General features: G+C 39.6%; 1 protein-coding gene across 1 annotated transcript in view; it reads right to left on the bottom strand.

Annotated features, from left to right (window-relative positions):
• LOC142083383 (von Willebrand factor D and EGF domain-containing protein-like) overlaps positions 1–16834 on the bottom strand; it is a 183339-nt gene that overhangs the window by 35745 nt on the left and 130760 nt on the right. Inside the window, exons 21-23 of the mRNA XM_075152716.1 lie at positions 10924–11814; positions 2756–2851; positions 1905–2000 (exon numbers count right to left, since the gene is read on the bottom strand). Of these exons, the coding sequence (XP_075008817.1) occupies positions 1905–2000; positions 2756–2851; positions 10924–11814 (1083 nt within the window). The remainder of the gene's footprint in view (positions 1–1904; positions 2001–2755; positions 2852–10923; positions 11815–16834) is intronic.

Raw genomic sequence — 16834 nt, 5'->3', positions numbered from 1 at the left:
TAGTTCACAGATGTCCACACTCTGTCAGTGTTTATATTTCCATTGGTAAAGTCCCCTAAATCCCTTTTTTTTTGTTTCTATATCTGTGTTCATCCAGAGACTCCTATCGTATCACCTGAGGCAGGAAACCCCAAAAGTATCCACAAAATACTCTGTGTAGTGCACACAAAACAGTGCCAAAGAGGTGAGCCTGATAGTCTTTCACCTAAGGTATTGGCAGACAAACAAATCCTGCTGCTGTTATTCTGGGTTGGAAATTACTGCTTCTGCTGCTGTTGCTTGTCATCCTCTTGGAATAATCCTGTTTAAAGCCACCCCAAAATAAATTTGCAGAACTCAAGGAGAGTAATCTCCGTCAGGAAAAAGAGGAGATAGTGGGAACCAGAATAGCTAGTGGCAATCCCCGTCGTTTACCGTGGATCTTAGCTAGGTTAATTTATGTGTCCTCAATAGGTCTGTCATTTCACCACTTACAGGAAGAGCAGTCTCTGGGAGATGGAGGTTAAAATGACATCTCTCACCTTCCAGGAAAAGTAATGTAGGCTGAAGGTCTCTTAGTCATTTAATATTCACTATGGAAGAGGCAGACTGCCTCTGTAGCCTTGAGGTTTGGCCCTGATTAAGGTACTCCTCATTCTTGCTCCTTTTAATATTTCACTGTTCTGCATGCCTTGTCCCAGGTGAGTGCTGTAGTTGCTGTGCCTTTGGAGGAAAAACATGTACTCCAGCTTTTAGCGCTTAGGCCCTGAGAGGAAGGTCTGAGCGGTATCTATTCAAAACAGGGCTCAAAACTATGAGTCCTGACTAGAAATAGGTACCTAGTTCCAATCCTCACCTTGTCATTTTGTACTGACGGGTGGAGGTGGCTTTTCCCTGAGCGTGCACACTTCTGTGGATGCCTTTGTAGGTGCTCTGCAAGTAGGAGACGCAGGAGGAGCAGCGTGAATTCCAGCAGCAGCAGGATGTTTAACATTAGGCGGTGAATGGTTACATCCTCCTTGCAAACTGGCTTTTGTTTTTTCTCGAACAGTCACAAGCCATCTCCCGGATGGTGAAACTGAATCCAAGAACTGGACTACAAAAATCTGAGTAGCCAGTCTCAGTTTCTGATAGCTTACCCTTCTATGTTCGCTTTTCTTCCTTAGACTGTGCAGTATTAGAAGTGCTAACTTAATACCAGAAGTCACGGTTGCTTGCTTACGTTCTTGTCCTAACTTAAACTGGCCTCCTTCTATTCCTGTCTCCATAAACTGTACTTTTAAGTTCAGATTTGACTGCATACCATTAAAAATCACCAAAAGCCAAATCCTTCTTCTTTCTGCCCCACCATCATACCTTGAGAGAAATGTGTAGGGTTAAAAGCGATGAAAACTGGAAGTTGCACAGATCGTGAGCAGTGCAGATGGCTGCATTGCCCTGACCTCTGCCACTGCGGGTGTGGGGCAGGACTCATTCTTCGAGCTCTCCGTGAACAAGACCAACAAAGAGTGAGGTTATGTCCATGGCAGCTGAGACTGTAAATCAATATATCTCCAAAGTCCCAGTGAGAATTATTCTCATTTGCAGAAGCTACCTAGTAAGGTTGTAACTTCTGAAATGGTGAATAGCTTTATTTTCGTTTTTGTGCGTGCTAAGAATAAACTGCAGAATCACACACGCTTAAAAAGCTGCAAAAAGGTTTTGTTCGTGGGTTTCGTCTATGTGACCCTGAGATTTAGATAAACATCTAAACTTGTGTATATTTACATAAACTCAAAGCCTTCCGAGGTTTTGCCCTTTACTAGGTCTCCTGTTACTATGTTTTAATTCTCTAAGCAATTCCCAGTCTGACTGCTGACTTGTGGGAATCACATGCATTTCAGGCAGCAAAAGACATGAGAGACCAGTCATTGCTAACCACTTACCTGTTTCACAAGAAGGGCTGCTCCATCCATTTCTGCATTTGCACTCATCCGGTGACACACAGACCCCGCCGTTGTGACAGTGTCTGTTACACACCACTGGAAAATACGCAAAGGATCAAAATCTCTTATCACTAACACCGATGCAGATCCTAAAGTTGCAAATAACCAATGGTATTAGTCCAAGAGGTAAACTGAGGGATGAATCTGCCCCTTTCCTTGGTTCTCTTTCTCTATTAGAAGTCCTGCATCTAAAATTCTTTGCTTTTTAAGTATTCCAGCTACTCTGGTTCAGAGATAAAATTATATTCCTGTGAAGGGCAACCTGATATTTAAATAAGCAGCGAGGATTGTAATAATGAAACTGCATATGTTTCACCGCTCAGCTAACATAGAAGGGTTTGAAGGCTGATTTTTTTCCCAGATGTTCTATATATTGAACCTCCTTTGTAACTTGTATTGCACAATAACGTGACTCCTAATAGGTATGGTTGTCTTTTTGTGTTCTCAGAATTAGTATTACTGCATTCACTCACACAACCTTGAATTTCATCAATGTTACTATAAATAACATGGAGGTTTTTGCTTGTTTGTTTGTTTTTCCAGAAGCACTTTTATGTAGAAAACGTTGATATAGATGTGCATATTTTTACATAATACAACTATGCTGTTGGTAAATACATACTCTGAAATAGTTTAGCTACTTATTACTTCAATATATTATACTTTGATTTCCTTGCTGTATTCAATCATCCTTTTAAGGGGAACTATAGAAAAATAAATTTTTTGTCTTCTAATTTTCTGCAAATTCAAACATGTAATGAGGAGAAAATCCTGAATGAGTTCATACATACTTGTTTCACATCGAGGACCAACAAATCCATAAGCACAAGAACAAGTATTTTGAGATAGACAAGTTCCTCCATGCTCACATGGTGGATCGCACTGCACTGCAAGAATAAAACATGAGAAAAAAAATACAGTTCAAATATTACATTCTGTGTGGTTATGAGCACAGCGCTTGCTACTACTTTTCCCATACCATTTTATTAATATAACAAGTAATTTGGCTACTGAGGAAAACACTGCAGGTATCACATTAGTAATACAGCACTAACTAATAAGTAGCTATATAATGTCTGCAAGGGAACGATTTTAACATAATCATGTTTAACTTCTGAGCATGCACATTTGTAAGTATGTATTTTTGAAGACTAAGGATGGATCAAGCACGAATGTAGTTAATACTAAAGACCTTGCTCATCCCTCTCTACAAATTTGCCTCGTGGATATTCAGTAAGCCTTAACAGGTGTCAGAAGTTTCACTAAAGCGTAGATGAAGTGTTTTGTTCTGTATAGAAAAGAGTTGTATGAAAATTTGTCAGCAAAATGACAATTAAGCAACAATTTAAATGTTTAATAAGTAGTGTGATGTCTGCAGACAAAGCAGCAAGTTAGATTATGACTTCTTGACGTATTGCAATATGCAATGTCATTCTGTGGAAGAAAGAGGATGAGCAGGTGTATTGTGTAAAGCTGGAAAGTACTGTAGCTCCTGAAACACGCTATTTGCTGAAGACGCTTGTTTGCTTTTTAAATGTTGATCATTGTGAGCCTAGTGGCTCTATTGTGCAGGGAACCTGGAAGGTTTAACCTCTTAAACCTAACATCTAAGGTAGATACCTGGCATGTGATGTCATGAATACTTCCATTTGCAGCCCTCTAGTAAGAGGTAGTTTTGTTTGCCAAATGCAGGAGAGGACGAGAGAAGACCACCGAAGGTAGACGACCATTACACTTCTGTCAGTGCGGTGTGCAGGAGCAGAGCAAAGCGTGTGTGTCAGCTGGCTCTCACGCCTTCCGAAAAAAAAGCCACCTCACATAACAGAATGAAAAATATCTTTCCATGTGCTTGGGGAGTGAATACAGAGAAAAATGTTGTACTTTGGCACACTTTACTGGCAGAGTTTTGTCTTTTATAATGATATGAAGCTAAGCAAGGTTATTCCAAGGAAAATGCAAAATGAAGCTAAAGAGATCTGAAACAAAGCATCTTTCATTTTAAGTATTGTTACAAGGGGAAAAAAAACCTGACTGTACCACATTTTGCTCTTAAAACTGGAAAATGGACTGTGTAACTGGAAAGCTAAATGAAGGACAAATACTTGTGGCACCACACAATTTCAACAAAGCTCATGCATTGAAGGCCTCCTCACCTCTTATGATATCACCAAGCCTTCAGGTAAAGCCATTGCATATGAACTTTGCCATCCAAAAAAGTTATGAAAGCCACCACACATTTTCCAATTGCAGTTAAAAAGACAAGCTCCAAGAAGGTACCTTCAAATAAACCAGTTTGACACAAATCACATTAAAGAAATATATTTGGTATTAGATCTGCTTTTCAGGTACTTCAGTATTTACATTTCCTGTTACCATATAGCTTTAACTGTGAAATTTTCAATGCTGCATTAAAATAACTTTAGGATTTGACATGCCTGAGAACAGAAAACTCGCTAGATATAGTTTAGATCAATACTATACATGCTGAGAATGTCATTAAGCTAAATTTAGTTTTGATTTGATGGGCTATAAGGTTTAGACATTTGCAATTCAGCATGTGTTTAGCTGAAATTTGAAGTGTACAACTGGGAGAAAAAAAGAATAAAAAAAAATCAACATTGTCTGGACAACTAAATAGATTTGATTTAGACCCATTTAAGCAGTTAGTGGTAAACTTTCCCAAAGTTCTTCTAATTCAGCCACTGGTAGCAGCTGTTGGTGCAAGTCAGAGGCTCAGGCAGCTCGGGGTCTCACGCTATTAGAGTGAACAGCAGGTAGCAGCCCGTGATGAAATGGCGAGTGGAAGAAAGGGAAAGAAACTGAAGCTGTTTTCAAAGAAATTTGTTATTCCTTTAAAATTGCAGTACTATATTTAAAAGCCACCACTTGTGTTTGGGGGCTTACGCTGTATCTCACTGAAGTCAATGACAGGCGTAGGGCTTTGAAAGGAGGGTGCCGACCCGTCCGCTGCGCACACGTCCGTCTGAAACATCTCCGTTCTCCTGGGCTTGCGTAAGCACAGGACTTGCTTACAAAGGAGTTTCTTTGCAATTAGAAATTAACAGTAGGTAGAAGTAGATAATATTCTCTGCATGGAGACAGGGAAACACAAAACCTGGGAAAAATGTACCGCTCTTTTTGAAGTACGTGAAATGTGATTGCTTTTCCTGTAGGATGATGGTTGCATAAAGCCTCCAGGTGCCTAAGTGCTATGCCAAGCACAGTGACATTCAAACATATTATGCTTTATTTCAGCGTGTTCTGTATGTAGCACTTAAAGCGGATGTGTCCATTTGAATAGAGTAGTTTCCATCTGGCCTTTACACATTTCAAGATGCATCTGAACTGTCAGAAAAGAACATGGTATTTTGGATATTAAAACATTTAGCTCTTATGATGACATTTAATAGTAAAATGTTTGAAACTATTCTATTACTGGTGAATAGCAAAAGATAAAAACTGAACACTGGCTGCAATGTGAGAGCGAGAGTAATATTCACCTAAAAGACATTTCTCTCCATAATAGAAATATACTGTTTGTGTCAAATTCTCTTCTGAAACGTCTATCCTTCATCTTCTGAAATGAATATTTTTTTCCATAAACATTTGCTAAATTGTACAAAGGTATTGCAGTGTTTTTATACTAAGCGGTTTTGGATGGTATAAAATGACAGTAAAGAGCAAAACATTGCTGAAAATGGTCAATCTTGCTGTCAAATGTATGTATGTTTATGTTTATAATTTAAAATCTGGAGGTGAAAATGGAGAAGTCCATTATTGTTTTCTCTGAAAGGGCTTTTTGGGAAATATCCCGAAACTACTTTTTCCCATTAAAATGAGATCATGCACTTTTTATAAGTTTCTCTACGATAACTTTGGGGGTACTCAGGAATACCAGATGCTGTGTTGTTTCCTTCATTTTTGATAGCCTAATCAGCAAATGGCTTCCAGGACAGAGTTCTTGCTTAACCTCTCAACAGCGAGTAAACTCCCTGTGCCATCCAGCATGTGAGGTCCTGGGCACGCGCCAACAAAGCACGGCTCGGAGGTGTGAGAGTTACCTGCAGTTCCATTTAAAAATTTGGAAATTCACTGGAAGGAGCGTAGTCCACCTTGTTTCATGCAATCATTGTACATTACTTATTTTCTTTCAAAGATGTGCTAATCTAATTTCCTAAATGTACAAATGAAGTTTGACTACGTGCAGCACAAGGGAGAGAAAAAAAGGAAAAGAAAGTTATGTTGCAGGCTAGCCAGGTTATTGGTTTTTCTTTTGAACAGATATGGATTGAAGCCTTTCTTTTGCATGTAAGATACACAGATAAAGGAAATAAAGCACAGGGTTAAAACATGTATTAGTGCAATTAAAATAACTTGTATGCATATTTAAATAGTCCAGCAGTCCAGAGCCCAGTTATGAAATAAATACCCATAGCAAATAGAAGATTAACAAGATTAACTTCGCTGAATAAATTGGGAATACAAATGCAGACAACAGTTCTGGTTAGGTTGTACTAATGGATTTTATTTTGTGAAATGTCAGCTGAGTGTTCATCTGCAGTCAAAAAAGCAAATAAAGTGTTAGGAATTGTTAAGAAATGAGCAGACCACAAAATGCCAGACTTTATTATGGTCTGTATCCATGGTGAGCTGCATCTTAAATACCATGTTCAGGTCTGAGCCCCCAGCTCAGAAAAGATGTAGTAAAAGTGGAAAAGACGCAAAAAAAGGTGACAGGGATAACTAAAGTTATAGAAGAGCTTTTGTAAGAAGAACAAGTAAATAGATTCGGTCTTTGGGAAAGACATGACTTGGGGGAATAGGATAGAAAACTGCAAAATCACATGTGGCCTGGAAAGGCTGAACAGGGTCCTGTTCAAAGGCACCACTTTTGCTTTTTGAAGCACATGATCCATAACTTGCTGAGAGACTATTCTGGACAGTATCTCTATATCTTTCCCATGTACTGCCAGACATCTGCTGTCGGTAGCTATTGGAGATAGGGGAAGGACTTTTGGTCTGATACGGTAGATCTTTCTGGGCATAAAAATGTCAGATCAGACGAATGTCAGCTACCTGACATTTTTTGCCTCTTTTCATCCAGCTGTGCATCCTGAGGTCGTAATACTTTCCAACTACTGTCTTTCCTGTTATTTTGAAAATTATTTGGTTTGAACAGTGGTTTTGTAATGTCAAGGCAAAGCTGGGTTTTTAACTCTTGAGCAGAAAGCATGACTACTACTGTTCTAGACTTCCCCTTCCATGAGAAAATACCATGCAAAGCCTATAAAATATCCCAGAGTTTTACTGACTTAACATTTTTAAGAAAATGTTTCTAAAGTAGCATGACTTCATCTTCCACAGGAATTCTGACGAACCTTTATGACTAGTAAAAAACTAGAATCCAAAATAGTTTTAAGTAATTGTCAGCATTCTATGCAACTGAGTCTTTGACTTTTTAATCGTACAATTTCAGTAACCAGACACTCCTTATTGAATGAACTTGGGGTTAGAGAAATAGAAACAAGGATGACTGGGAATTTGGCTTAAATTCTTATTTTTCTTCAGGCTTCGGGTTTAGGTCTCTCAGAAAGAAGCACAACAATGATGCCCAGAGCAGAATTTTTTGTTAACTTCAACCCTGTTATCGAATGGAAAGGACATGTTCCACCTTAGGGCACCCTAAGGAGCTCAAGAAATACAACAGCTGCTCTCAGACAGTGCCATATGCACAGACCCTGGTGCAGAAACCGAGCCCAGGGAAAAGGCAGCATTTGTTTCCTTGCCTAGTGGATACAGCATCTTTGAAAGTGCAGGCTTATGTCCCTGTTGTAGAGTGGGGAACAGAGGCAGGATGACGAGTAATTGCTCTAAGCTGACTAACAACGCTAATGAATATTTCAGAGCATTAGCCTCAAATGTTACAAAGTGCTGCGTTACATGTGCCACTTGTAATACACTAGACAAAATACCGGAAACATTCTGAAAACAATCCTGTTTGGACTAGTTATGCATTATCAAAGTACTAGTTTTTTATTCTATTGGCATACTGAGCTGAAATATTTAAAGCTCTCTAAGCGTTACGGCACTTCTGCAGTGTGCTTTGGCAGGTGATAGGTGCTGTCCCGTAAAACTGCTAGGAGTGTACCATAGTAATGCATTGGTTTTACGGTATATATACTTGCAAAGGACACTCAGAGTGAAAATTATGCATTTAGTAACCTCCCTCATCACCAGAGGAACCCTTGGCTAAGTTGACTCCATAAAGGCCAGCGAGCATCTTCTGCCAGAGAATATGCGGGAGAATCCAGTGGACTACAGTAGGCCTAATTTCTCTCACTTATTTTTTATTATTGTGTAGGTGATGTTGGCTATCTCCAAAATGCCACTCTGAAATAATGTTTTTCAAGGCCTTGCCTGTTTAGCAGACTAGTCTTAACATTAGGCCACTAATAAATGGTAATACTGCCTTTGTGCAGGAAGGTGAAAGAGCTCTACAAGCTGAGAACCTGGCCAGCTGTAGGAAAGGGCATGGAGTGATGAGCAGAGCATTGAGGAACTACTTCATCTCAGCTCATCTGCAGAGTAATTAGACACAAGTAAGAGAATTAAGAATCTGTAATGCTTATTACGCCAAAGCAAGATGGGTAAAAGCAAGGCGTTACTTTTTACAGATGAAAAAGTTGTTGCTGGTGAAGGGGGCGATCTAAATGGAAATTGCTGAGCATCTGAACATATCTCAGTTTAGATGCTGGAATATAAGCCAAACAGACTGACATCTAGCTATGTTCTTCCAAAAGAAGATAGGAGGTTGGACCTGATGATCCCCAGAGGTCTCTTCCAGCCTGGACTCCTGTGAGTCTGTGATTCCCAAAACAGGAAGACAGAGTAGAGGGAGGGGACTTCCAAAGAAATCATAACAGGGAGATAGAGGGGCTTGTCCAAAGGGGTAAAAGTATTACAGAAATAAAAATTAGAATATGATTTATTTTAGAGGAGAAATTCATTTTCAGGATGCTGCTTATTTTTTCCCTACTAGTCCTCAAAGCCTGATTTTGAACTGCACAACTGGAAAAAAAAATTACATTCTGCCACAAGATAAATATCACTCGGTAAAGTATTTATTATCTTAAAGTATTTTCAGACACTCTTATTAAACAAAGGTCACATCCCCTCAAGCTCCACAGGTATTAAAACTTGCTACCGATGGGCTGTTTCTTTTATCTCAATGAATTTTGATATCAAATAGGATGGTGACAACAATCAATACTGTCTGAGGCTGTCGACATTTTTGCTCACTTGCCACAGATGTTGCATCAAAGCCTGAAGATTTCGCAAATGCTGGTCTCATCTGAGCTTTGATCACTTGTTCAATTTTGCTGCCTCCTGTTCTTAGAGAGTACTACTGTTTTGAGGGAAGTCGGTACAATCGTGGCGGCGTTGTAAGGTGCTGATAGCAGAGGTTATGACAGGCCTTAATCCAAGGAATTATCCTCATCTCTCAACTTCACCTGTCATGATGAATCAGCTGTATCTGACATGGGAAGAGGCATCAATGGCTGGAGGTACAATGGGTGCTCTTCACCCTTCTGGCCACGCTCCAGGAGGGTGCTCGCAGGTGCGCAGAGGGGCTCGGGATGAAGCAGAAGTAGGGAGCAGACAGGCTTATTATTGAGTCAGGTGACACCGTCAGTGACAAGAGACAAATACAGGATGTTTGTGTATCATGTCATCAAGCCCCGAGACAGAAAATGATGTTGATAATAAAGTATTTCATCCTAAGGACTCTCCAGAGAGATTTTCAGTAATACTAGTAATTGAAGAAAACATCTCGTCTTGCGAGACAGTAAAAGGCAGAGGTAGATTTATCTTTTAAGGACTATACTGATGGGCATACTAGATATACTTACACACAAAGCAGCTGTATGCCCGTATTCATAAATGTTCACACGTACATGGGCCTGGTCTTTGAGGGGAGGCCATTCTGCAATCAAACTTGCTTTGGGCTTCCCAGTATTAAGGAGCTCCTTGGTACTTTTCCAGCTCCAAGTATGAAACAGGGGTCAAAGACGGGGTCTTTCATGACAAGTAACCTTAAGTCCTTTAAAAGGGGCATTTCAGAAATGTGCAAACAGGCAAAAATTATAGCACCCAAGATTATAGTAACCTTTTCTTTATGCATTTTGTAATATATCTCCAGGACTGCTCTGAGCTTAGAGGGCTGCAGTATTGCTGGGGGCTTTATACCTCCATGTGCAGAGTGCGAGAAACCGTACATGAAAGAGAATGAAATAAATGATGCAGGCACTTTTGCTTTGTGTAGTGAAAGGCCAATTAAGACATCAACTTATCAGAGGGATTTCAACAAAAGGTGCAATTAATGATAGCTAAGTCAGGGAATTCATTGTTTCAACAATGTGCATAATACTACTGTTTTATAGAGGCATTCTAAGCTGTCTAATAAATAAGTCAATATATTGTGAAAACCCTTCTGGTGCTATACATTTCAGATTACAAGTTCAGTTTTGTATTTAAGATATTAGACAGATATTTAAAAGTAATTTTTAAGGTGGTAGAACAATTAGTTTTTCCTAGAATATGTGTTGTATGGAGAAATGGAGTAAATTTTGCTCTTTCCCACAGAAGTTTTATATGTTTTCAAAATTAATGACTTCAGTAGATTGAATCTGGCCTTAAGCAAGGGTAAGCAAGATCACAATCTGTCCCTGGTTTCAATAGATTAGATATTATCAAATAAATATGTCATTTTTGTAAGCAGAAGGAGCTTTTCCAAAGTTATAGAATGTTTTTCTATTATTTTGAAATACAATTGGCTTTGAAAACCAGAATGATCCCAGCTAGAAAAATCTCCAAATTCATTATCAGAATTAATTTTTACTTTGGTGAGTTATTAGATTTGAAGTTATAAAAGAATTTGAAAGAGGATTTTCCCCCTTACCTTCACATGTAATTCCGTCACCGCTGTATCCAGTGGGACAAGGCCCACATTTAAATCCTCCCCCTTCGGCCGGCTCACACTGCACACCAGTAAAGCACGGTATATTATTGCAAATGACTTTCTGATGCATCCCACCGCTGGTTTTTGGCAGTTCCACATGATCCATCGCTGTGTTGTGTGCCTTTCCGGCTGCTGTGGTCTGTACTGGAAGCCTTGCTTGAGGAGCAGACCCTGGTGGGACGCTAGCACTCTGGGGAGCTGTATGAAGGGAAGAACCTATTAAATGGAAAGGGGAGGTGAGGCGTGTTACCAAAGGAGATGCTCTCTGCTGCTCCGTTGGGAAATCTTGGGGTGGTTTAGTCTTTGAGATTGCAACTTGACTGGGCCACTTCCTGGGAGAATAGCCATACTTGGAATGAGTTTGCTGAACAGCATGTGGCCTTGCAAAGAATGAACTTGCATTTGTGTTGCGATGAGAAGGAACAGTCCGTGTTGTACTGGGTTTGTATTGTTTAAAATGGAGAGGGGTATGGGTTGTCACACTGACAGTTGTGGCTCTGGGGTCTGGCTCCTCGTGCAGAAGGAAAGAGTGCGTATCACTTCTTTTTCCAAGAAAAGATTGTTTCTCAGGTGCTGTGGACTCCATATCAGGTTTTTTTGCTGATGATGTCTGAGCTTGGGAAGTCTTCCTTTTCATTATAAGGGATGGAGTGTTAATGACTGTGGGGTTTCTTTCCAAAAAGTATGTAGTTTCTTGTCTTGGAATTTGGGTTTGAGAAAGAAAGGAATATATGTTTCTTGATGTCTTTAAAAAGTCTTCCTGGTGAGAGCTTCTAGCACCTTCAATATTTCTTCCAGCAAAATCCGCATGGCTTTGGGAAGATCTTGAAACTAGGGCAGAAGGAAGATATATATTAGCCAAATCTGCTAGTCTAGAGTTTAAAGGAACCACAGTGAACATTTAGCTTATGAGCAAACAACAGAACATCATTTCTAGAAGTAAAGGAGTTAATCTATCATATACGCTAAGGGCACGTTTATGCTGGCTGGCATAGAAATGACATGGTGTTATCTGCTATGGGTAACACCAGCACTAGATGCACAGGGAACTGCAATACTGAAACTTACAGGGTGGCCGTTCATGAACTAGATGAAATGTATTTATGCTGGCTTAACGTTGAGCCTAAGGTAGTAAGTCTCAGTGAAGGTCAGGCAGTGTTCTTTGAGGTGCAGCACTGGGCTTACAGGGGTTAAATTGCAGCCAGGCAAAAACACTTCCCATGCTGGTTTGCTAATTTTGGCTTACACTAGTTCATGGGGTTTTGGCACTGTGCACCTTTCTGTGGTGCACCCTACAGTTCTTGACGACCTGAGCTAATATTTGTTTCTTATTAACCGTCTATATTGCAATAGCGTGCTGGGAAATGTTCTGCTAGACAGTACATAATGCAGAGACTTTGCATTCAAGTTCTTGCAGCCTAGGAGTAAGACGAGACATTGCAGTTTGGGACAGATAGATATCGGAGATGGAGGAATAAATAACGTTAAGATGGTTGTTGGCAAGGTCATGTCCTAAAGAGACTCTAGTCCATCAAACCAGTGTATAACTATGTAATGCTTTTGTAGTCCTTACAGCAAAGGAAACTTTTAGGAAATTTAAAGGAGACAAATGGAAAAGCTTTGTAATGCTGTGTACGGCTCCCTCCGGACGTGAGGGGCAGCATGTAAGAGAGTTTGCTGGTTTGTAACTGTCACCCACTTGTTACAAAGCCAGCCACCTTTTCAGTTGTGTAAGGAGGGATGATAGATGGGGAGAGGGTAGTCTGTGAAGGGCCTTGAAAGTGGAGACGAGTAGTTTGAATCAATACTTTCAGGAAGATTAATGGCCATCTGCTGACTCTAATGAATGGAAGAAGCTATTTTTAACCGGTTCTGGCATACTCACTCCATAGGAAACAGTATATATCGGATCATGAACAAAAAACCCTCACTTGGTTCTAGGGTTAACCCCATGTGGGATGCACCTCTTCCTTTTAAATATAAATATTAATCACTTTCTTAAAAGTCCTATTGATGTAGAAATTAGCCATAGTTAACAAGGAAAGAGTTAAGATGCTTGGCAAAGGTCAAAATGAAAGTTAGAACATTGACTAGATCAAAGCAAATCCTGGCATCCAAAGTTGTGTTTATTTGACTGATAAACAGTGTCATTCTGCTGGTGGCTGATGAGTTTTTATTGCCCTGAAGCATAATGTTTTGGAGTTTTACAATGATACTGGATCAAGCTATGGACATCAGTAGGTAAATACATGGTATTTAGTAGAGACGTAGGTAAATACATGGATTTTACTGTCCAAAGTAAGGCTGATGAATGATGAGGTACACAGAATGGAAGAAAAGAGATGGTGAAGGAGGGAGGACATCAGCAAAAAGAGCATGAGGATTAGGAGAAGTCAAAGGATTTTTAAAAAAGAATGAGAGAAAGATGAAAGAAATATCTCCATAGAAAATTATCAATAATAGATGATCATTACTGCCTTTAGAAAATTCGATTCAGGGACCAGAAATCAATAGGAACGACAGTGAAGGGCTGAATTACGTCTCCGATAAATTTCCAAAATGAGCCCTGATTATAGGTTCGAGCCCCTTCCACTGTGTCATAACTAAATGGGTTTTCCTCCTACCTAAACTAGTAAGGTGATCATACTGACTACCTGAGAAAGGGAAATCTTTTATTTCTTTATCAGATGATATAGATGATATACCCATCCCACAAATAAGCTTCAGCCTTCCCTGTAAGGGGAAGCATACCATTGGAGTGTATCCATGATAATGCAATTTTTACCTCTCAAATAATACTATCAATGAAGAGTAGTGATACATTCTGGTTGGTTGTTCATTATGATATATACTGATCAAGGTCCCTCATCCATTCTGTAGAGGCCACTAAACTTGATAAGATGTCGGCGTCATTCAAATGTGGTGACTAGAGTGTCCTTTCAGCTTTCATTATTTCAGATTTTTACTTACAGCGACACCATGCAATTTAGTTAGGATCAGAATACGATAGATATTTTCTGGAATACCTGAAAATTTCTTTCTATGGTCTTCCAGATATCTAAATAAGCTAAAACAAAGAAGTATACCAAAAGATTGCAGACTCAGTTGTCTGTAGTCAGCAGCTTTCTCAAATCCTGTATTACTTCAATTTATTTTTCTTGCAGTCGATCAATATCTTCAAATGTATAACCCATTATCAATGCAGAAGTGTGATTGCGTGAATCTGGTTTTCTCTGTGATGCCACTGTATGATTACATATTGGACTGGATGAAAATAACAAAAAAATGACAAGGCAAAGTGCTCAAGGTTATATGACGGTACAAAAATACATTTTCACTACCTGTCAGTATTTCTGCCTATACCAACAGGGAAATGTGCAGCAGTGGAACGATTGAGTTTATTTTTCACAGAGGCAGATAAGAGACCAAGAACCTGCTGTTTTGCTCCAGCTGTGCATGGCAGGAGCTCCATTCGTGTTGACGGAGTTACACCACTGTAAGCACAGCGTAATGCTGGGGTGGATCAGGCCCCGAGAAGACAGATTCCTCTGTTGTCCCCCTATCTGGGGAAGATTAGAACAAGGGTGACAGAGGGCAAATTTCCGAGACAGAAGTTTAACATCCCTCATCCAACTCAACACCAGGACACTTTCCATTTATGTGGTGCGGGAGTTCCCCCACACGAGAACCCCCCAGCCTTCGATTCGCCCATTGTTTCAGATATTTTGTGCCGCTCGCACTAAGATCATAAATCAGAATAGTCATAACCGGTCTCTGGTTCATGTTTGCCAATACCATCATGGCGTTGCTAAGGCACAGCAAATTCTGATTTCTTCTCTCACTTGAACTACATTTTATAGTGAACTACTGGATATCTGTAGTTGAAGAGGGTCATGTTCATTCTGAAGTTAATAAAATGACTATATATGCTAGTGAAAACAGCAGTTCACAGAGAAGACACTCGACAGTCTCTCAAATCCAGAGTGAGATATCAACACTCCTAAACACAGAAAAGAAATCTAATCTATTTTCTTTCTTCTGTGTTTCTGGCTTTTTTTTTTTTTTTTTTTTTTGCATTTACAAACTTTCAGAAAAAGACCACATCCAGACCTGAATTAAGAGAAATCACATCCCCTTCTGACCCCAACCATTTCTGTTCCCAGAGAAACAGCACACATTTCATACTCTGCCTGGGACAGGGTGGATCAGGTTGGTTACCATATTCCTCTGTGCCATTCACCCAAGTCTTTGCTGGTCTTAGACTTACGCACCTCCACCCCTTTCTTCCCAAGGCATGTGCCTTGGAGACAGCCCCATCCTGACCTACAACTAGCAGCTGATACCTCAAACACTTGCTTAAGCTTCTTGTAGACATGAGTATTTATTACCTTTTCATTGCCATGCTTCTCTTTGCAGCTATTAGAGTTAGAAACTTACTTTTTTTTTTTTAAATGTAAATGTAACTTTTTCATGTAATGACATGAGGGAGACACTATAAGCATCGCCATGTAATCTCAAGCGTTGCGCTCTCCCTTAATCTGATAAAATGCCCCAAACCAGTCTACTCTTCAGGTGGAGACTGGCTCCTTCTCCTTAGCAAGATCATCTGGCTGTGATCTCTTCTGCCTGTCAGTTGAGAGTATTATGGGCACCTTTAATTCTGAACAGGTTACAACTATTTCAGAATTCTCTGAATAGTTTAAGAATTCATCTCATTATTAACACAATTCAATAAATTTACAATTTGTGTAGTTTTAGAGCTATTAACATTTAGTAGTACATGCTGTGTAGCACATTTCTCATTCAGAAGAATGTCGACAGAGAAATGCTCTTCTGACATATTACACTATGTCGGTCATCATTTAAAATTTGAAACATCTACCAGCACATAAATCTTATTTAAAATGTCAAGAGAGAATAGAAAAATTACACTGGTCTAAGAAGTCCTGTTACCAGAGTATTAAGGATCATCCCATTTCTCTCTCTACTTTTCCACATTAATATTTTTTTCTGTATTTACTTGATGAGAAAAGGGAAATGGAGTAGCTGTCAATAGGAAGCTCTAGGGAAATTCTGTTTTTCCATCAATTCTTAATCTGCCATTTTATTTGATTAAGTTCTGGCATAACTTTCTTCTCTAGTCAGAGTGTGTTTAATTCCTAAATCTTCTGTTTAGCCATCCAAGCATACCCTAATGTCTTCCCTCTCCCAAATATTCAGAAATATAGCTTTGATTCTCCCTTCCTTCCTCTTAAGCATGCAGAATTTCCCCACATTCAGATGCTGGCTGAACTTCCCAGTCACCGATGTCCCTTCTCGTACAATCACAAGCAGTAACTCCCAAAATAAATTCCTCAGCTCCTTTAAGTGAGGTACAGCTTTGACTTGCCAAGTTTTACAAAGGGTGTACTCCCAGGATTATTTTTGTAGAAACAAAAGCATTTTAAAAACTCATTGAGATTGGGATATTACTATAAATTTAGATAAGAGCTTAAGTTTAGAGCTTATGATCCTTTACCTATTTTTTATGTCAAAAATTGAAGTAAAATGTGTTGTAAAAGAGCTTAGGAACACACAACACACTGGAAGTAGACACAGGCAAAAGTTAATCCCCACTTTGAAAAATGTGGAAATAGAGGATATGAATAATAACTTTCAGATAAGAGGTGCCCAGATCTGGAATTCGCAAATCAGAAAATGTTGTGGAGCTGTGTACGAGCCACTAGCTGTGCACAGGCAGACAGAACGAACCAGGCAGGCCATTTAGCTTGTGCTGGGCTAACAGAGTGAGACAGCTTGTGGACCTAGTGTGCCTTGCATCCCGACAGGTCAGCACATGAGCAAAGCAGTC

Source organism: Calonectris borealis, chromosome 6 (assembly GCF_964195595.1).
Source record: "Calonectris borealis chromosome 6, bCalBor7.hap1.2, whole genome shotgun sequence".
Classification (NCBI taxonomy): domain Eukaryota; kingdom Metazoa; phylum Chordata; class Aves; order Procellariiformes; family Procellariidae; genus Calonectris; species Calonectris borealis.
This window is presented reverse-complemented; position numbering and strand designations above follow the sequence as displayed.